The sequence below is a fragment of the Lygodium microphyllum genome, chromosome 26, assembly GCF_053477565.2.
Source record: "Lygodium microphyllum isolate KBCC chromosome 26, Lygodium_microphyllum_v1.1.10, whole genome shotgun sequence".
Taxonomy (NCBI): domain Eukaryota; kingdom Viridiplantae; phylum Streptophyta; class Polypodiopsida; order Schizaeales; family Lygodiaceae; genus Lygodium; species Lygodium microphyllum.
Genome location: NC_141160.1, coordinates 104,700,896 through 104,723,630, shown reverse-complemented (window position 1 = coordinate 104,723,630; position 22,735 = coordinate 104,700,896). Strand labels below are relative to the sequence as shown.

Here is a 22,735-nt window from a genome sequence, read left to right as displayed (position 1 = left end):
CGGACTTCTTAAGGAGCTTTGATGAAGGGAGGAGCTATGGCACGGTCACAGCAAGGGCAGGTGACCAGGAAAGAAGGGTGCAAGTGCCCCTTAATGCAGACATTGTTGAGAAAGCCTGGGACTTGTGCCCAAGAAAGAGAGGCGTCCAAAAAGAGATGTGTATGCCATGATGGGAGTCAGAAAAGAGGACGTGCACACGGTGGATGGAATTAGTCTGGCTGACATTCCAGACCCTGCGACAAGGATGCAAGCTAAAATGGTCCACGTCTTTTTCTCGGGCCATAGATACAATGCACTAATGAATAGAATTAGGGTGTCATTGCTGGAAAGCATCGTGGCAGGAGTTTCAGAGGTGGATTGGAACGGCTTTGTCCAGAAAACTATCAGGAGTTCAGCTGTGCTCCTGGCTCTAACTGCAGCACTAGCTGGTGGAGATTCTCCGGCCTCTACTGCATGATCCGCAAGAAAAAAACCTGCCACAAAAGCCTCTACAATCAGATACGCAGGTGTCCTAACGGCAATCATTGACGAGGCTATCAAGGATGCCGGCGTAGAGGAAGAGCAAGCTATGCACCAAAGCTCACCTCACCGCGAGGAAGAAGGCTCAAGCGAAAAGACGATAAGCGACGAAGGAGAGCCGGAAATACCATCCACTCAAACGGCCAAACCACAGAAGCAAAGGAAGACTGACAAGAGCTAGAAGAAGGAGGAAAGACTAAGCAAAGAGGAGCGGGCCGAGGTGAAGAGGGCTCAAAGAGAGTCAAGGAGGGTGGAGGAGCAACGAAGGAAAAAGGAAGAGGAAGAACTCGAAAGAGTTAGAGAAGAATCAAAAAGGGCAAAAGAAGAGAGGCAAAGAAGGGCGGAGGAGGAAGCCGACGAGCTAAGGATGAAAGAACTGACTGAGTTGGCAGAGGCCACTTGCAGATCTATTGAAGAAACCCATGGAAGAGGAGAGATCAACCCTTTGAGTCCCCACTATGAGGCCGAAGCAAGTGGCAGTGTGGAAGCAACCCCAGTGATTGCAGGCAAGGACAAGTCCCTATTGCACCCCCTGCCTTCCTCCTTCGTGCTGGTGCCAACCGACACCACAACCGCCCCGCAACCCATGCCACCTTTGGACACGGCCCAAATGATGAGCATAATGCAGATGCTTGTCAGTAAAGTGGCTGAGATTGTACCGAAAACTGGAGCAAAAAGACCCGCTGTTGCAGATGCCGAGTCCAGGAAAGATCCGAAACGGCAAAAGCTAGAGGCGTCAACCACTATAGCCTCTACTCCCATGCCACCTGGTGCGGACTACGACGCTTACGTGGCTGAGCTCCTGGCACAATTGGACAAGGCAAAGGAAGAAAAGAAGGTGGCCCTGGTAGAGCTGGAGAAGGAAAAGGAAACTTTGGCAGCCTTGAGGCTAGAAGTTTCAAAGCAAGGAGCCAACCGAAAAAGGGAGGTGAAAGTGCTGCAAGATCAACTGGAAGCAAAAACGAAAGAGGCCCATGACAATGAGAGCCGCCTCAGACAAAGCCTGGAGGACGAAGAGCAAAACTTGGTGGCAGAGCAGCGGAGCTTAAAGTTGCTAGTGTAGCAATATGCTGACCTGGAACAGAGAACTGCCAAACTAGAAAGGTATGGACAGTTAGCAGCTCAAGAAGGTGAGCCAAGCGAGCGGCAAGAGGATACAATAGCAAAGCTATGGTATGAACTCGAGGAACAAGATAGACTGGAGAGAGAGATAGAGTTCCTAGCACAGGAAAGGCTGGCAATCCTCGCAGCAGAAGCACAAGGGCTGCAACAGGAGACACAACGACTGCAAGGTGCATTGGAGATTGCCAAGGAAGACACAGAGGCCCTCATGGCCATGGCCTTTACACAAAGAAGATTGCACCTTGCGGAGATCCAAAGCCACGACCAGCTAGCGCAAGAAAAGTCAGAACTAATTGCTGAGGCAGAACAGAGATTCAGCATTGCAAATCAAGCGAAAGAAATTGTTGAAGAACAACTGGCTCGGAAATCCAGGGAGTGGAACCAACTCTGGGTCTTAACAAATGAACAGCAGTAGGTGGTAACTACCTTGGCAAGTGAGCTGGAAGAGGGAAGAAGGAAGATGGACGAGAGAGCCAACGAGTGGGAAAAGAACAACTTTGAAAGGGTTAGGCAATTAACGGAACGCTTGGCGGTGGCTGAATGCGAGAGAGTGCTTGCCGAATCCAAGGTAGAAGCAGCCGATGTATGCGCCAACACACAAAGGCAAGCCTTTCTCAGCACAGTACTACATGTCACCCAAGCGGAGGGCAATGATTCAGTGGAGAAGGTAAGAAGGAAGCTAGAACTGACTACCCGAGCGCCAAGATATAGCCTTCAAGAACGGGAGCTTCCAACATGCAGAGGAATCACGAAAGAGCAACAATTTCACTACTTGCGCTGTGCCAGCCTCTCCATTGTTGAGCTTAAGGAACTTGGGTTTGAAGAATAGGAGCAGCTAACACCACCACCACAAGTGGCCCCAGCAGTGGCCGAGCAGAATGTCGAAGAGGGTCCGGACTTGGAGCAAGATGCTGAAGAAGAACAACGAAGAATGCCCAGTCCACCTCTACTAGATCTCCCGTCTAAAGAGCCTGAAGATGCCCACATGCTTGAGCGCATTGTAGCAGCCAGAAGAAGAAGGTAAGAACTGGCAGAGGAAGCCCAACGCAGAGTACGGTCATTGCGCAGACAATTCCCTGAAGAGCCGGTGCTACTACGAGGGGATCCCAACCCTATCGATTGGCCTTAAGAAAATGGAGCAGAGGTGTGGGAAAAATGGAAGAAGGAGATAATCGGAAGGGCACAGGACAAAGGAAGGAAAAGGTGCCTCGGATGGAGGTCGGACCCTGAAAATTTGAATGACGACCTCTCCAAAAGGTTTCAGTGTCGCCTCGAGAAAAGAAAAGAGTAAAAGCGCGCCATTAAATGTGAAGGCGCTCCCGAATCCTTGTAAAAGAGTACCGGGCTCACTCTTGTGCAAATTGTATGTATTAGTTGGGAATAGGATAAGTTAGAACGGTGGGAAATAGGAAAAGAGGGCCTAGGCTAATGGCCGGCCATGTAAAAAGTGGGGATGACCGCCCAAAAAGTAGGGCATGTATATAAAGTTCAAAAGTGAATGAGAAGCTCATTCTTGTGTGTGGCCAAAGCTTCTTCTTCTTCTTCTCTTGTTTCTTGCCTTCTTGCTTGTGCTTGAGTGAGGGATTGAGGGAGTGTGAAGGAGTGAGGAAGTGAGTGTGTAAGAGTGAGGGATCATGGAGAAGAAGCTCCCCATCTTCTCTCTTCATTTTCTCTTCTTCTCTTCTCTTCTCTTCTCTTGCGCGGCTATGGAGGATGGAGCTTGAGGTTGCTTGAGCTTGCCACAAGGATCGTGGAGCTACCGGAGTGCAAGAGAGAGGAGGGAACTCGATCGAGTATCAAGGTAAGCTCACTACGCCCGTAAGGTAGGCATTTCGGGTTGGCTATGTGAGAGGTAGCCATGGCCGCTCGGCTTGAAACGCTTGATCAATAAGCGGTCCGTAAGTCTCGGGGTAGAGCTCCGTAGCTCCCCTCCAATTGTACACTCTTACAACTTCAAGCACACGACCAATTAAATTCAAGTCCATGGCTTACAAAAATTGAGGAACAAGTGACGGCCCAGTTGACTACCTTGGAAGCTAGCAAAGCAAAGCCTTGTATGATAATACACTCATGCAGTGCCCACATTAAAGTCATCCTTCATCAAGCTGATGATGTGTCAAGAGTAAGTGCCTGGATGGTGGCAGGCGGGCAACAGGACTGTCACAGGTAGTAGCATGTGCCGTGATACATGGCAGATTGGGTGGTATGTAGCAGGCAGCAAAGTAGGCCGGGCAGGCCAGATGGACAGGATGATGGATCAGGTCAGATGATGTAGGGCTGTTTGATTAATTGAATGTGCCTATTTTAGGGTGGGTGTCATAGTCAAGTGGTAATGGCGCGCGCGCGCACACACACATACGTACGTACTTACATACATATGTACTACAATCTGTGTGTGCATGTGTGCATGTGTCAGAGGCAGTGTTGGGACATCAATCCATCACATCGATTCCATTACTAACAGCCACTGCCATCTTGGAATAGGGGGAGGGGAGCACTGAGTGTGACGTGGCATGGGACATTGCTTTCTGGTACAGATCCCTCACTAGGACGGCATGTGGCATCCCAAGGTTTGACATGGATGATGCCGATGTCGGTTGGTTGTTTGTTGGTTGTCATCAGCAAATGCCATCATCTGCAGTCTGCAGTAAATGTATGGCGCTGGACAAAGAATGAGTGCAGCAGGAGAGTTTGTGCTGATCGTGCTGATTGTGTGGATTGTTAGTGCTGGAGAGTCTCTGTCCTAGACAGCACAGGGGTGCAGAATTGCATGTTGTCTTTACCCTTGTACACATCCACATTATTGCTGCAATATATTTAGGAGAATCATTTTCAGCTTTGGATTCTCTTTTCTCATCTGCATTGTGGCAGTGGAAGACTAGTATCTTACATAAGAATCTTGAAGTCCAGGGTCTGCAATACGAGGATCAAGTAATTGGCCAGCTGACTACCTTGGAAGCTGGCCTTGCAAATTCTAGTAAGAGTTACTGCAGCCAGTGGAGTCAAGAGCAAAGCCTTCCAGATCAGCTCACACAATAAAGAGTGCTCACTCTAGGTGCTAAAATTTCACTGTCTACAAGCTTTCCAGAGGCACATTGAGAGTCTACATTGTCGAAATGAGCGGGATCTAGAGCATGGCAAACTGTGGAAGCTATGGAGGATGGAAGATGAAGAGAGAACTCATGATGACATTGACAAAGAAGACAACTGTTATTACACAAGTGAATTAGGTTCCAAGATTGAGACTTGGACTCATAAAGACATTCTTGTGTAGTACTGACAATGACAAGACACTTAACTGAAAGTACAAAGCATCATGACATTGTATTCATTCTATGTTGAAAAATGGTAGTCAAGTACAATGCTTTATAGTTGTTGGATGGGTAGCAATCTTCCCTCTCTGTGCATATGGGATTATTGCAGCCTGCATGTCCTAAGCCCAGACTGCCTCATACAAAGAGATACATTAGGTGTGATTGCAAATATCTCAACACCCCTTCTCAATCACAACCAGAAAGTACAAAGTGTGTAGAGGCTTTAGTGAAAGTAACACCTGCAAAGTGTGGGCACACCATAAACATGGTAAAACACCAGAGGCTGTTGCAGAAAAGGCTAAGTGTGGGTACCACAAACATGATGGTCATCTAGAGGCTGTAGCAGGGGCCTTACAAAGGCTGTAGTACAAGGCTACATGAGGAGTTTTACAAGCTTATGATAAAGACATTTGGGCTAGACATTATAAGGCTAAAGAAGTCAGCAAAAAATTGGATCAAGGACCGGTAGGCCCTTGCAGTTTTCAGCATTACTCAATTCATTGTAAGTCTTATTGTCGGAGTAGTCCAGCTTGCCCTTTTTGATCATGTACTTACTGTTCACTTTGCCTGCCGCTTCAGAGTCTTCATGATTTTTCTACTTTTTCTTTTTCTCTTTGATCTTTCCTTCATGGTCATCATTTTCATGGACTTTGCTTACATTAGTCATCTGGTTTTTGTCTTTATGGTTCCCCTCACGCAAAGGTACAATCTTTGAGACAACGAAAATGTCTTCAAACTTTTGCACTTTCATGTCTTCAAGGTCTTCAAATGGATTCATTGATTTCTCTTTGGTGTAGGCAGCTCCATTTTCTTCTGCAGGTAGAGTAAGAACATCTTCTATGTCATGTAAATAAGCAACACAAGTTATGTTACTCTTCATGAAGTATATCCACATAGAAATCTTCTTGATTGTCATTGATATGACCAAGAATCAGCTTCAAATTTGAGATAAATCAGTAAGAGTGTTGTACTTAAGTGTATCAAAGGATATAAGAAGAATAATGCCAAATAACACTTGATAAGTATCAATAGATACCTGTTTTTGATGAGCCTGATGTTGATGCTGGATCTTCTTGAACCTTCTTGTTGTTGATTTTGATGTTTTGATTTCTTGCTGAAGACTGAGTTTTGGAGCAAATCAGAGTAGCAAAACCTTCAGTTGAGTGAGAAGAGTGAGAAGGATGAGTTGGAAGAGGAGCTTGATGTGGTTGTTGCTCGAGCTACTTGATTTCTTCAACTCTTTCAAATCTTCCAAGCACAAATCTCCCCTCCTTGATGTGATTTGATGAGAAATCCTTGTTAGAATCTTCAGTGTTCAGTCAGGTCTGAGTGGCAGAGGATCCTTGAGCCAAAAATTAAAGTAGAGATAAAGCTTTGATGTTGTGGCTATGGCTTCTTCTTTAGGGTTCAGAGACATGCGACTGTGTTTTCGGCTGCAGCAGTGCACACGCTTGATCATTTGGTCAGATATTTGAGTGGAAGGAGGTTTGAACACTGCTCTTCAAATGCCCTATGGTCACAGGTTTAATCACGGACAGTACAGCGCGAACGAGGCATACGACCAGCAGGCGGCCGGATCTGGACAGCGACGAGCTAATTGCGCAATGCTGGGAGGTAGGTGCAGCAATGTCGTGCTGTGATGTGAGAGTGAGGAGCGCCTTGAGTTGGGGAAGATTCTCCCAGAAGGAATCGTGAAGAGATATGGTCTCTATGAGGAGATATGAGTGCTCAAAGCAGGGTATGTGCTGTGTAGCCCTGGCTGCCAAGCAGGGCAGTGAGAAGAAAGAGTAGGAGATGAGGTCCTAGACTTGGCCTGAGTTGGACTGAGCTCAAACTGAGCTAGATGAGAGTGAACTGGAGGAGCAGTGCCATGTCCGACTGGGCTCTAACACCATGTCGAAATGAGCGGGATTTAGAGCATGGCAAACTGCGGAAGCTATGGAGGATGGAAGATGAAGAGAGAACTCATGATGACATTGACAAAGAAGACAACTATTTTTTCACAAGTGAATTAGGTTCCAAGATTGAGACTTGGACTCATAAAGACATTCTTGTGTAGTATTGACAATGACAAAACACTTCATTGAAAGTACAAAGCATCAGGACATTGTATTCATTCTATGCTGAAAAATGGTAGTCAAGTACAATGCTCTATAGTTGTTGGATGGGTAGCAATCTTCCCTCTCTGTGCATATGGGATTACTGCAGCCTGAATGTCCTAAGCCCAGATTGCCTCATACAAAGAGGCTACATTAGGTGTGATTGCAAATATCTCAACATACATGTTGGTAGGCATTTAAAAATTTATCCATGGCCTCTATCTACATGTTTGAATAGAAGTGAAAGGTGAGACTGCATATTGATTACAGGAGGAGGTTGCAATATAAATCTATTGACTTTAGTAAAACTCCATAACCAGTTGATACCTACATACATATGGTGGAGTAGCAGGTAAGATTGTGTTTGGGAAGTGATGGGCTGGATGCACATTCAGTACCTGTTAGGTGAAATGCCTCGTTAATGCTAGATAGTTGGAGGATAGTTCCTATAAAGACCCACATAATGGCGAATTTCAGCTCCAAATTTCAAGTCAATACTACAATTACATAACGTAATGCCATTTATGAAGCTAAGATGGTCTATAAAAAAGGAGTGTTGCATTTCTATATTAACCAGCTCCTCAGTATTTGTTGCTGGAATATGCTGTCCAACAGATTCGAGCAACTTTTGAAGGCCGATGAAGTACTTCTGAGTTTTCATCCTCACTCAAGTCCTCCTTAAAAGAAAACAAGAAGTATTCCATGAGGGCCATTTCGTTTCTCCTGAATTCATCCTTAGAAGCTGAGAGCAGCTATGGTTCTTCATGCACTTATTTTTTTTAACTTGGTGCTTTTAGAGTTGTGTTTTCTAGAGTTTCTAAGTTTTGCTGATTCTACTTATGTCCTGGACTTCCCGGAGTAAGTTTAGGAGGGGCTTTGTGAGACAAGGTCAACAGCATCTTTAAACGATAGGGATTCGTGAAGCAGTGTTCCAAAGGATCCCACCGAACAGTATGGTAAAATACTAAATGGACATGACAATAGGTGTTCATGTTGGCTGGCAGAATGACGAGGCTCATCTCCGGAAGCCAAGGGTGTTTTGCAATATCCAGTTTTAGCTGCAAGTATTACATCAATTCACCCTGACTTTTGCATGCATGGACCTCTGACTGGGCAGGTGTCCAATTATTTTTCATGTTGAAAGTAAATTCTTAAGTCACGTCACAAGTTTCAGAATCTTTCTGATTAACAAGTCTAGGTTTTGTACACAATTGGCTCAGCTAAAGTAATCCTGTCATTGTAAAGAGCATCTTTTAATGATGGGGACTTCTGAAGCACAGTGTTCCAAAGAATCTAAACAGTATAGTAATACTTTAACTTGATATGATAGTAGGTGTTTGGCTGGCATGATGACCAGATTCATCTACCGGAGCCTGGTGTTTTGCAATATTGCAAGTATCGCATGCATTCACCCTGAAATTTGCATGCAGACAGTTCTGACTGCGCAGGCATCCAATAAAATTTAATGTCTGTTATTCTAAGTCATGTAAAGTTTCACATTCAATTCTGATTAATACTAATATATTATACAAATCCTAAAATCCATATGAATATAAAGGTCCTCTTTGCATTGTACTGTATTGCATGGTAGATTTCAGAAAATTTTTCTGATTAATACTAGGGGGATGCTCAGCTAAAGTAATGCTATCAGTCATCGTTTAAGTCAGAAGACATGTAAAGGTCTTCTTCTCAGCTTTATACTGTGTTGCATTAGTAAGTTATTCATCCCTTAGGTGCCTAGAGGAACATGCTAAGATAAAAGAATCCTATCTTTCATTGTAAATTCAGATTATGAGTAATGGACCTCCATCTTCTCAGCATTGTACTTCATAATCTATTGCATTCTCTAGATGATTGTGTAGTCAGGTGAGAGGGAACTGTATTGCTATTCTTTAGAAAGTCAGAAGACAAACAAAGAGGTCAGTTTTTCTTCAGAACAAAGTGCCAAGCTGATGGCTTTTCCCATCTTTGCCGAGTCCCTCTATGCTCTCGTGTAGCTTTGCATTCTCTACCATTTAAAGGTTGCGACTGACATCAGTTGTTGGAAGTACACATGAAAGCACTCTCAACAGGCACGGTGCTATCCCCTTCCTAAGATTGGAATAGGTTTGACAAGAGCTATGTGAACTGACACATGCGACAAGGTGCTGGCCATGGAACAGCTGATCTCACCAGGAATGGGTCAATTGTCCCTAAAAAGGACAAGAACCACAAGGTTGTGGGGTGGTGGGCTGCACCACAGTGCCAGTGCGACCAATGGGACTTGAACCTGCCTCTTCTGTGAGAAAGCATTTTTAGCTTTCAGTCTAACACATCAGGGGAGACATCAGCAGACCTTTTATTCCAAAACATCAGAGGACACATCAGCAGCATCTTTCTTAAAAAACCTGGTCATGCTGGGAACAGTTGCGAGTATTATCTTACTTTACATCATCAGTAAGTGAGGCACTAGATAACAATCTAATGCATGAGTTGTTTCTTCAACTGCAATGCATAAGCTGCTGAACATCAAGGGATTTGTGGTTTATAAATAAGGTTTCTACGATTCCTATGAAACCTGGGTGAGTTATCTCTATGAACGTGGAGTCTAACAAGTAAATCTATTGGTTGAATGATTGTGTACATGAATAACTTCTTCTCATCACATTTAATCTACTTGTAGAGCTGGGAGAAAACTGTGGATTGGTTTAGTCCCGGGCAAGGTTTGATGCCAGCTAGTTTCAAGGTGCGCCTTGTTCCACGTGAAGTTAAAGCTGAGTCACCTACAAATGAAGAGACTCTAGATCCTGATTTTGGGGAGGCTGCAATTGGTAGAGTTGCTCCAGTTGATTCTGGTTAGTGTTAAGCCTCCATACTAGATATACAGGCTATCATCAAATTCTGATGAGTTTTACACCCCAAAATTCCAAAGGTCTTGCTGTCATTTAGTTATTAGCTTTCACAGAGAAGTTCTTAACAAATGATCAAAACTACACCCAGGTCTATGGTGGATAATTCTGCTGAGAGCATACGGAAAGTGTACTGGTGATCTTTCATTGCAACAAAGAATTGATGTGCAAACAGGTGTTAAGATGGTACTAAAATTGTGCCTAGAGGATGGCTTTGATATGTTCCCCACATTACTGGTGACTGATGGCTCTTGTATGATTGATCGTAGAATGGGCATCCATGGGCACCCTTTGGAAATTCAAGTAAGCTGTGTTCCCTTTTCTAATGCCCAACGTGTCAAGAGCTTCTACATTGCTAATACAAATCGTCTCAGTAAATCTTCTTTTCTGTGTAGCAAAGTGAGAGCAGTAACTTTCTCTGACTCGACATTGGAGTCTAAGATCTAGAAGAGAGTCACAAACACCTAACCTTTGACATTATGATCAGGCTCTGTTTTACTCGGCACTTCGCTGTGCACGTGAGATGCTTCCAGCCGATGACACCCTCAGTCCAGCTATCAGTAACAGATTATTATCGTTGTCTTTTCATATTCGGGAGTACTACTGGCTAGACATGAAGAGGCTGAATACTATATATCGTTACAAGACAGAAGAGTACTCACATGAAGCTGTGAACAAGTTCAATATCTATCCAGATCAAATACCTGCATGGCTGGTAGACTGGATGCCAGATCGTGGGGGCTACCTGATTGGCAATTTACAGCCTGCTCATATGGATTTCAGGTTCTTTTCCTTGGGCAACTTGTGGTCAATTGTCGGATCACTAGCTACTCCTGAACAATCGCATGCTATTTTGGACCTGATTGAAGCAAAGTGGACTGATCTCGTGGGAAGCATGCCCCTCAAGATATGTTATCCAGCACTTGTAGATAATGAATGGCAAATTATCACTGGGAGTGATCCCAAAAACACGTAAGTTTAGCATAATTTTTGCTGCTAGTACACAATATTACTTAAGGAGCTCCTGGAATTCGCCAGTCTTTTCTTGAGGGGTGAAAATCGCCAGTCTTTTCTTGAGGGGTGAAAATGCAAAAAGAGTAGATTTCAGTGACTTGCTAGGCACTTAGGTAGATATATGTAGAATGATAGAAATTCTTTTGCAGCCAGTGAAGCCGTGCTCTAACCAAGTACCATACAACCTACTTGAATCCTGGCTTAATGATCCATAGAGAGAGGTCAGCCAAACATCCAATAACTATTATTACATGGAATGAGACTGTTTGGCATCTGATAATCATCCTTTAAAAAGCCACGGCAGAAGTTACATTTTTAATTTGAGAAAATGTCCCTTACAGCAAGTCACCTCATAGGATACATAGCCTCTTGTGTGAAACAAGTTTAAGCAGCAATTTGGCTGTGTTAGGGTAGACGAGCCAGTGTTAGGTCAGCGAAGAGAAAATGCTTCGGCAACTAATATATTGCATCGTTTTCTGCTTTTCGAGTTGATCTTCTACTTCGCTTCAAGGAAGCGATTCTCGACATAAGTTCTTCTTCCTCTAAGAATTTCATTGTTGATGCCCAATCTCTATGTGCCAGTAAGAGACCGCGCTGTGGGGAGAAGATCACCCAAATCCAACAATGAGCGATAAGCAAACTCCACTAAAGTGAAAGTTCAGTCGATTGGAAGAGATCTTAAATAGGTGCATGGGTGTGATCTTCTTCTGGGGGTGACCTGCTACTGGCACCTTTAGCCTAACGTTATCTAAACCTTTTGACACAAGGACTGACTGGAAGAAAGCAGTGGATCTATTAACCATTAGCATATCGTATAAAAGCCACTTGTAACGCAGATGCAGCAGATTTTGGTAATTATATGGGGTAGGTTATTCCACACCTGATATTCCATTGCAGATTGCAGTGCAGTTATTCATAGGAGTCACGACAAGCTCAGTTGACTCCACAGGCAGTTGCTCTGATAGTGCTACTTGTAAGGCACGCACTCTGCATCTTGACTATTATTTTGGGATAGGATATCCCGATTTCCAACGCTCTCAGTTGATTTCCAGACTCCATTAACAGCTACATAAGACAACTGGTACTTATATCATATATGCTGTAATGCTTGCGTGTTTGATTGTTAAAGCTGTTTTTTACTTCTGAATGCACGAGTTGCTTAAAACTTTCTGAACACGCTTTCAAATCTCAGCAGCTAATTGGAGGGGTTTCACACAAGGGAACAAAACTGTGCCTTTTGCATTCAATTCAGGAAAATATCTTGCATTTGTCTGACAAACAAAGGCAAAATTTGCAAACTCTACCTGTAATGGGTGTCGTTTGTAAATGCCAGACTGCATTTCAAGATTTGGGGCTAACCACAAACTTGGGCATGTGGGAAGCCCCTATGAGCTTTTCTAAACCTTTATTGGTCATTTTTAAGTCTCTGTGCATATTTTGGTCTACTTGTTGGCAAATAGCCCTCAACATAATGCCTAATATAGCACCTTTGCAGGCCTTGGTCTTATCATAATGGAGGTTCTTGGCCGACCCTTTTATGGCAGGTAACGTGACACAGTGCAAGGAGAGCCATCACACAACCTGTCAGGTACTTAAGGTGGATCAATTTGGTTTCTTCTGAACCATCCTTTGTTTTGAAACAGTTGACAGTAGCCTGTTTGAAAATGAAGAGGCCAGATCTGGCATGCAAGGCAGCGCAAGTGGCGGAAGAGAGGCTGGCAGCAGACAAGTGGCCAGAGTACTATGACTTGAAGAGTGGGAAGTTTGTGGGCAAGCAGGCACGGCTCCATCAGACCTGGACGATTGCAGGGTTTCTAGTGGCGCGCCAGCTGCTGCGGTCACCTGAGGCAGTCCACATGCTTGCCCTCGGCTATGATGACTCCGACACGGCCCTCCTCCAATCCCGATCTCGTTACAACAGAGGGAAGCGCATTGACACATCCACACAGACACCACCCACAATCCCACCACCTTTTCCTCTTAAATAAACCATATCAAGGCTTTGCTACAGCAGCAGTTTCAGAGCTGAACCACAAGAAAGAGGTTAAGAGGCCTACAAAAGAAATACGAAAAACTCGATCACACTACAGTAGTTAATTTGATTGACCGATTCTTTAAGAGAGTGGCGTCTGGGCAGCTATGTAACAGTCTTGTGGTCCTCGGATACTCTCAAAGTAAGCGATGCTCTCGAAACAGCCATAACACGAGTTTAATATATTAAACATGTGCCTTTTGGGTCTTTACCAATCCACCACATGAGATCTCAATGAGAGCCCAACTATTGCTATAGCCAACAAACACCAAGAATCCCAAGAAAACAATTCTCTCAGGTGAATGCACTTCAAATATGATTCCTACAAAGAATCTCTCTCTCTCTCTCTCTATGCGAGCATATAACTAGGTGAATGGCACTTCAAATATGATTCCTACAAAGAATCTCTCTCTCTCTCTCTCTCTCTATGCGAGCATATAACTGTGGACAATTCAACTTCGTGTTTGTAGTCAATAAAGAAAGATATGTGCTTCCTCTAGATTTTGACCAGTACCTATGACTTAATCTAACAAAGACATGGAGAGCTCCTCTATTGGGGGAGATTTTCAAACTCCCAAGTGTCTCGGCCCTCGAACATTGCTAGAAATATTCACCAATGGTCAATGAGATGTAGTTCACTACATACAACAATAGAAGGAAGTAGAGGCTCACAAAAAACCCCTAGGCAATAGCCAGAGGGCCTCCTTTATCCCCCCCCCCCCAAGCGAATGTATCTTACCATGATCAAACATCAAGAAAGAAAGGTAAGGTTAGAATTTCTGTTTTGCATGAAGACATCAATCATTGGAAAAATATGTTTGCGAATGGGACTTTAACATGGAGCTATGCCTTGAGCCTCGACCCTTCATAGAATTTCTTAAAAATTGGATGAAAAGGAATTGGGAATTCTTGAGGGGGTGGAGTTCTATCACCACAGTAACTCCCTAACAACAACATATACTACTTTTTTGTTTGAGATAGAAGAGCTAGCCATCAGCATCCAAAAGAGGGTACTCTTAAGGTTGGAGCTGCCTCCCCCACTTTACAAACCAAACCTTTAGCTCATAAGGGGAAACTTTATAAGAAACAATGATGAAGTCTCTCAAAACTACCTCATACAATACAAATGGTCTTTTTGACCCCTTTAGAGCTACATTGATAAAAAATGAGATGGTATAGATTTGTGTCTCTCTCCTAAGTGCATTTGGTTGTAAGAAATTAAGGTTTTAGGGAATTTCTTAGGTAGAAATTCAAGAGTGTCTCCATTGACTTCTTGTGGTAGTTCACCGAGCACAAAAGTAGAACTGGAGGGATTGCTATTGGTGTACATTCAAGAATGGTAAGTATGGTGAAATACATATATGTAAAGACCCTAACAACTAATGGGTTGCTATCATTTTTAAGATGATGGAGTTTGCAATTGTTTCATCATATGCTAAATTATTGTTTTCAAAGATGAAGATTCAATGCCCCATGATCCTCACGAGACTTTAACATAGTGGAATGTATTCTAGACAAAATCCTTAAAAAGTGACAAATTGTAAGAAAATATAAAGAGGCTTGGTTTAACGTTAAAATTAAAACATAGTCTAGTAGAAACAGATTATGAAAGATTCTTTACCTGGTCTAACAAGCAAAGGGTTTGACTCTGAGAAAGACTACAAGAGATGGGGCTTATGTCTCCTTTGGTTTTACTTTCCTTTAAAGTAAGTGTTGATTTGAAGGTGTTTAAAGACATTGTAATATCTAACCACTCTATGACTAGATCATCAATGCTACCTACTTACATGCCGAACTTAGCCTATCCATATTGGAGCATATTAAAAAGGGTGCACAATACATTTGGGGTTGTGTTGCAGTCTCCTCTTTCCTCTCCCCTCCTACTTGGCAGCAAGTAATAAAACAGACCCAAGATCTCCTTAGGAATCTAAAAATAAACTCATAGAAAAACCATAAACCATCTAGGCACGAATGTGTACACATTCTACCCTTCTAGAACAAGCTACGAATTGGGAGGACCTTATAGCCCAACATGATCTCCTCAAAATCAAATTAGAGCTCAAAAACGGAGAAGAGCGTAAGGCCCAACGAGTGGTGGTAGGGTGGGCAAATAAATAAGCTTACCAAAGAAATACTTTAATGAAGAAAAAGTAGGAGAGAAAAATTTTGCCCTTAATAATGGATAAAAAGGGCAACAAAGCTCAATACCAAGAACAAAACCTTTCCCCAGTTCATGATTATTATGCCAACATCTTTAGTCTTTCTCCCGATTACAGTGAAAATAAGACGAGCTAGAGCAAATATAGGAATATTACCATATTTTAGTAGTGATATGTGTGAACATTCTTAGGATCAATGGGGCACCTTTTTCCCTCTAGAAGGATTTTCCCCTCATCCATGTATATATGCCTATTCACTTTAGAGCATATTTAGTCTTGTAAATCTTTTCTATTGATAGCTCTCAATATACTTTGAGTTGTGCTCTCTCAAGTAGCTTCTTCTTCAAGCTTTGTATGTGCCTTCTTGTAACCCTAAATCCAACAATTGGTATCAACTTGAGCTTTGACCTCCTGGGCAGATTCCTTAATACCTTTTGCTTGATTTTTCCAAATTGGGACGAGATTTGATGAGTGTTCGTAGGTCAAAAAATAATGTGAGAAGGCTTGTAAGAGCTTGGCGTTGTTAGATTTTTGATTTGGATTTGTTTCCATCTTCCTTTGCATTATTGCTAGTATTGTATAGCCTACTTCATCATTTTGTGAATAATTTTTGAGGACAGTCAATTTTGTAGGTAAGAACCCTTACAGTCTCCTTTGTGCTATGCTACATAGCACAAATTGTTATGCATATTTGTTCTTTATATAGGAAACTTTTGCATCAAGTATAGTAAATAGCTATGGTTGGAAATAATCATGTGATCTTTGTATGTTGGCTTTTAAAGATAAGTTGGATGGAACTAACTATGTACTATGAGCTTCAAATGATGCATCATGTAATGGTTGCAAAGAGGTTTTGAAACATTGTACATGGAAGTGAAAAATGTCCTAGTGGTATTTTGGAACTTTTGAGTGAAACAACAAAAACATGTGGTATTGAGGATGTTGTAAGTTTCAATTTTTCTCCAACTAATACTAGAGCACCACCACCATCTACTCTTGAGTAGATTTGTTGTGATGGAAGAGATATAGAGGCTCATGTCTTAATTGCATTGTCTATTGAATGTACCATGACCCCACATATTTATTCATTTAAAATATCTAAAGATGCGTGGAATATACTTGCACATTTATAGTAAGGAAGAAATGAAGCCTATGTTGCTTATCTATATAAGGAATTAGAGAGTGAATGTGACTTCATGAACAATTTTTTGACAAAGACAAGATCTTAATGCTATAAATGAAATTTACTAGATTGTTCTCAATGGCTTTTCTAATTCTTATCAGAGTTTTGTATATACGCTTTATTTTATGTTGAAAGAAACTCTAAATGCCTTATCATTTGATGAGTTGTTTCTTGTTTTGCTTGCTACAAGAAGCATAATCTTGACAAAATAGGTCCATTGTGCATGTTGTAGATCAAGCTTTTGTGGCTAATTAGAAAAGTAAAGGAAAGATTGCATGTTCTATTGATAAGTATAAATCTCCAAATGCTATTTAGACAAAGAAGGCTAATTTATGATAAGAAGAAAAATGAAAATAAAATATGTAAGTGTTATAATGTCAAAAATCATGTCATTAGGGACTGCTTGAAAGAGGCTAGTATAGTTGTTATAGATACCTCAACTTCTAGGTCAAAATATGCAAATATTATGAATGATATAGAGTGAAAATTTAGTGCACAATGCAATTATGGATTTATTTATATGATTCTTGCATATCTAATGTGGATCTAGATATATGGTACTTTTGATAGGGGTGCCACTAAGCACATTACTTCTTTACACAGTTTGTTCATTTCTCTTGAGCTTGCCCCAAAAGGCAATATTATCATGTATGTCAATCACTCCTCTTATCCTATTAAAGGAGTTTGTAATTGAGACTACTATTCATGGTAGTATTCTTACACTTACAAATGATTTGTATGTACCAGAGATCAAGAAGAATTTATTTGCAGTTTTTGCACTTATCAAATTTGGTTTGATTGTGAAGTTTATTGGTGATAGATACACAATTCATGATCTTGCTTTAGGTGATACAACTATTACATCTAGTTATGCATGTCATGAGATACACAAGCTCAATAACTATAGTGAATGTATGGAAGAAGAGATGCATATGCGATTGTAGATTTGTAGGTTATTTTAGATACAAAACTTTGGCATACATGTTTGGACAATTGAATTTTACTAGTTTGTTACCCTTGTAGAAATTTGATATAGTGCAATTGTTCCTACTCTTGAGAAGCCTAAAAAATACATTTGTAAAAGTTACATATTGGGTAAAATAGAGCATGGTTCATTTCCAAAAGATGGTCTAGTGAGAGTTATTAACAAAATATTGCTTGTACACATTAAAGTTTATGGTCCTATGCAAACACCATCTTTTGCAATTACCTACACCTTATGACTTTCATTCATGATTACTCCAAACATGCATGATTATCTATACTTTGTGACTTTCATTGATGATTACTCTAAACATGCATGGATACATGATTTGAGAGCTAGTTTGAAGTGTTTTTGTGCTTCAAGTAGTTTGTCAACATGGCTAAAATTTAACTAGGATATAAAGTGGGCCCTCTCTATTTTGATTGAGAGGAAGATTATATCTCTAAGAAGTTTAATGCATACCTAGCTGAGCATGGGATAAAGCATCTATGTATAATGCTATATATACTACAACAAAATGGTATAGTTGAAAGGAAGAACACGTAGTGTATGATTAAAAGTTGAGCTTTACCATAATTTTTGACTTCAGGTTGTTTTGTGTTTAGCTTATGTACTTAATAGATGTCCTAATGAGGCATTGCATTTTGTCACTCCATATGAGACTTGGCATGGAAAGAAGCCATATGTTTCTCAATTGTGTGTTTTTGGTTGCTTAGCTTATTCTTTGATACTAGTGTAACAATGCAAGAAATTGGATGACAAGGATTTGAAATGCATATTTGTTATTTACAAATTTTTGAAAGAAAATGTTAATCTTTTGGAAGATGCTATTTAGCCTTTACTTCCATATACAAAGAAAATAAATGTATGCTCATAGGATATCTATGACAATTTGTTTTCTCTTTTCAATGGTGCACAATCATATGTAGCACCAAATGAGGCAAAATTTCAACCTATGCAAGTTTCTCATGATACAACATAGTAGCCTATTTTTTATGTGGATGTGCACGATGTACTTCTTCTTGAGAGTGTAGAGATTGAAGAGTCTAAGATTGTGCTAAAATGGATGGTACAAACATTGCATGACAATAAGTGGATGCATTGTTGACTAGTCATACTTATTGGAATCTCATAGTGCCTATTATGCATCAAATTGTTATGCATTAGCTATTTTTAGTGTGCGTGATGAGGGATGAGCATGTGCCTTTTGAAAAGGCACAAAAGTTAGAAAATTGGATAGCTATTATGTAATTTGAGTATGATGCTATTGTAAAAAATGGTACTTGGTTTTTATGGGATTTTCCTCTCGGAAAGAAGGCCATGGGCACTTACTGGGCTTACAAGTTAAAATGCAAGTCATATGTAGTATTGATCTCTACAAAGCTAAACATTTTGTAAAGGTTATGCTTAGTAGAAAGATATTGACTTTGATGAGACCTTTGCTCTTACTCATCATATGAAAACTATTTGTAGCATTTGTGTATTAGCAGTTTAGAATGATTGAAATACATATTAGTTGGACATCAAAACCACATTTTCAAAAGGTAATTTACATGAGGAGGTGTATATGTTTAAATCTTGTGATTTTATATAGAAGGAGCAAGAAAACAAAGTGTGCAAATTGAAAAAGGTATCGTATGGTCAAAAGCAAGCACCTGGGTACAATATGAGAAGATACATATATACTTAACTGCATATATGGCTTTCAGAATAGTCCAATTGAGAGCACATTATATGTCAAACATAAGCATGATATGCATCTGCTCATTGTGGTTTATGTTGATGATATGTTGCTCATTGGTCCTAGTGAGACTCATATTGTTGTACTTTAAGGTTGAGTTGAGTTACCCTTGACATGTCATATTTGGGCCTATTGCATCATTTTTTGGGCATTTAGTTCAAGCAATGTGATGGAGATGTTACTTTGTGTCAAAAAATCTATATTAAGACATTATTGTAGAGATTCATGGTCGCAAGCCTATTACTACTTCTATAGAGATAGGTTTGAAATTGAACCTTCATGATGTTGGAGACTTCTTTCACATCTTTCTCTATTAGTAAGCTATTGAATGTTTAATTTATGAATTATGAGGCTTAACATTCAGATTGGAATCTCATAGATGCATAGGTTTATGCATCGCCCATGTACTAAGCATTGATAAAAAATGAAGGATATCTTTCGCTACTCCAATGTTACATTGAACCTTGGACTAGTTTATACCAAGGGGAGATAAATATTGCCAAATTCACATGATTCTTACATTTTGATTGGGCTAGTTGCTATGCCACTCATGCATCCACAAGAAGTGAGTTTTGCTTCATGCTTGGCAACTCATGCATGTCATGGTTGAGCAAGAAGCAATCCACTATGGCTACTTCTAGTTATGAGGCTTAGTATAGGAGAACTTCCACAACTACAATTGAGTGTGTTTGGCTTGGATATTTTTTGGTTGATATGGGTGTTGGATATTCATTTGCCACAACTATCTTTGCTAATAGCTAGAGCATAGTGCAAGTTGCATGGAATCGAATATTTCATGCATGTACTAAGTACATTGAGGTGCATTATTATTATGCTAGGAAGATACTCTTTGTAGAGGAAAGATCAACTTGGCCTATGTGCCAATACAAGATGACCTTGTAGAACTTTGAACAAAGGCTTTGTCTCATGAGAAGTTTAAAGCTTTTTGCAAAGATTTGGGCTTACCTTCCTTTGCAAATTGATTCTAGTCGATTGGGCTTGGCATTTTCCTATACATGAGTGCTAGCTCTTGTCCATTACATCACTCCTAGGGGGAATTTGTTACCATATTTTGGTCGTGATGCGTGTGAATACACTTAGAACTACCATGGCACTTTTTTTCTTTGTAGGAGGTTTTTTTCCATGTAGTATACTTGGTCTTATAAATATTTTATATTGATATATCTCAATACTCTTTGAGTTATGCTATCTTGAGCTTCTTCTTTTCTAAGTTATGTATGCGCATTCTTGTAGCCCTAAATCCAACAAGCCAAGGTGTAGACACAAGGACATTCCTCAAGCTTTTGTCTTCCATGTTAGATTAGGTTCAAGTGATCTTTGCTTGTTATTGATCAGCATTGATGCATTATGGAGCTATAGAAGACATTATGGGGCTATGGAGTGTAATTTTGGAGCATTATTTTGGGGTTTTTGCTTATGACAAAGTAATGTTTACTCATTGATTGTAGGAGGGCTATTGGAGCCACCTATTGAAGAGTTTATCAATGCATTCGATTGTATTAATTCTTCAGGGCATTCAATATCAAGCCTTTTAAGTTATTTTCTTAGTTCTTAGTCTCTCTTCTTCAATCTATTTTGTTGAGCTTTAATACACTTGTTGAAGAGACTCAAGAATTAAGTTTTATTGTAAATTTGAGCTATGATCTTGCTTGAATGCTCTCTTATTTCAAATTAGTAAGTTTATTTGTCCTCAATCTTTTCAATTAGCCTAGGCATTGCTCATAGAGACTCAATGGAGTTGAAATTTCATTCTAACTCTCAACCTTGATTAGTGGGTGTTTGTTTTGATAATTGAAAATACAAAATCCATTGTAAAAGGTAAGTGATAGTAGTGAGTCATTGCCTACCCACCGTAAAGCCCTATTCTCCACTATATTTTTACATTTCAGTTTAAGTTCCATTGTATCTCATTGAAAGCTAAAAGATTTATTCAAGTCTATGCATATCATGTTGATTGATTAGCCTAGAATGCTATTGCCATGGTTAAATTCTCATGTGGAAAAAGTAGATGCTGAGTGAGATACAAGATAAAAGAGAGGTGACCCTCCCTTGTATCTAGGATCTCAAAGGGGTATACAACCTAACTTGAGGAGGAACTTTGCACACCCCTCAAATCTCGAAGCCCATATAGGGAGCCATGAACGTGGTTTACCCCTCACAAAGATACAATGTCGAGGAGGGTTGGAGATGGTGTCATCGCTGAAGAATCAAGCCTATTTCTAGCTCCTATAGAGGATTAGAGCGTGTCTCTTAGTTCATTATTGGTTAAACATGTGGAAACAAGGCTTACAATGAGAAATATGGTATTTCAAGATTCAAACATAGGTGTTACAGGTCATTTAAAGCTTGCCATAGATTATTTATAGGGCCTAAGTGTTCCATAGTAACCTCCAAGCCTAAACAATAAGCCTATGGGGTTTGATAGGGCTAGAATTGAGTTAATGGATCACCCACCAAGGTCATTCAAATAGGGACGAGTTTGGACACATTTTGTCAGACAATTTTACATAGATTGAACTTTTTCTATCATGAACCAAACTGTAGCATTAAGTGCTCTATTTGAAGAGGAAAAGTAAGCTTCAATTTTAACTAAAATTTTTATTGATTGTAGCTCTCTAGCAAAAGCTATAGTAGATTTAGTGACAGTAGGTATTATAGGACTATACTACCATGATAAGGCACAAGGGCAAAAATAAGGCTCTAGAGGAACATTCAATCCAATTTAGAGATTCCCTCTTCGAAAATGATAAAGGTCTTTTGATGATGCTCAAGTGTACTGGGAACTTCGCCAATTGAATGCTACTTTGGGTGAGCATGAGACCCAACTCTCTTCTAGGCATGAATAACTACTTGATGCCATGAATAACACCATGTCTTTCATCGATAGGCTTTTATGATCAATTTGAGAAATGGATGGAATTCCAAGATAGGGAAAGAGAAATTTAGTTAAAAGAAACATTCAAAAAAGGAGAAAGAAAGGGAAAAAATTCACCAAGAAAGGGAAAAATTGCAAACATGTCCCAAAAGGTACCCAAACAGGGATTCCTACTACTACTTTTGAAGTTGAAGAGACTTCCCATAGGAATGAATTCCCTATTGGCAACGCTGATGGGGAAAATATTCATCCTTCAAGGCCACCCATATGTGTAGCAAGACCTTAGTCTTCTTATGGTAGAAATTAGTCAAGCAACAATGGCTTTACAAGCAATCACAATGATAAGTTCCATACTATGCAATGTGAATATAATGAGCAAGAACTTAGAGATAAGATGTGGGAGCTTCTAGCTTGATTGCTAAGACCCACGAACTGCTTATCGTTTCAACATTTCAAGCCAAGTGCAATGGCTACCTCTCACATAGCCATACACGCTCTCACACCTACAAGTGTAGTGATCTTATCTCCTTGCTCGATCAAGTTGCATCCTCTCTCATGCACTCTTGTAGCTCCACGATCCAAGGTGCAAGCTCAAGTAAGCTTGATCCTCAAGCTCCAAGCAAGCTTGATCCTCAAGCTCCAAGCAAGCTTGATCCTCAAGCTCCAAGCTCCATGCTCCATTGTTGGCACAAGACAAGAGAAGAGAAGAAGATGGAGAGCTTCTCCACCACGGTTTCTCACCCTCACACATTCACTCCCTCACTCCCTCACACTCCCTCTCTC

The 22,735-nt window shown here is 40.7% G+C and overlaps 1 protein-coding gene and 1 long non-coding RNA gene across 2 annotated transcripts in view; one reads left to right on the top strand and one right to left on the bottom strand.

The window, feature by feature from the left end:
• LOC148013630 (uncharacterized) overlaps positions 1–12,715 on the bottom strand; it is a 39,772-nt gene extending 27,057 nt beyond the window's left edge. Inside the window, exons 1-2 of the long non-coding RNA XR_015688968.1 lie at positions 12,261–12,715; positions 11,837–12,021 (exon numbers count right to left, since the gene is read on the bottom strand). This is a non-coding gene — a long non-coding RNA (uncharacterized LOC148013630). The remainder of the gene's footprint in view (positions 1–11,836; positions 12,022–12,260) is intronic.
• The window catches only part of LOC148013629 (neutral/alkaline invertase 3, chloroplastic-like), a 40,790-nt gene extending 27,832 nt beyond the window's left edge, over positions 1–12,958 (top strand). The window contains exons 2-6 of the mRNA XM_087668628.1: positions 9,717–9,888; positions 10,034–10,245; positions 10,430–10,914; positions 12,452–12,500; positions 12,600–12,958. Of these exons, the coding sequence (XP_087524754.1) occupies positions 9,717–9,888; positions 10,034–10,245; positions 10,430–10,914; positions 12,452–12,500; positions 12,600–12,944 (1,263 nt within the window). The 3' untranslated portion in view covers positions 12,945–12,958. The remainder of the gene's footprint in view (positions 1–9,716; positions 9,889–10,033; positions 10,246–10,429; positions 10,915–12,451; positions 12,501–12,599) is intronic.
• The last annotated feature ends 9,777 nt before the right edge of the window (positions 12,959–22,735 follow it).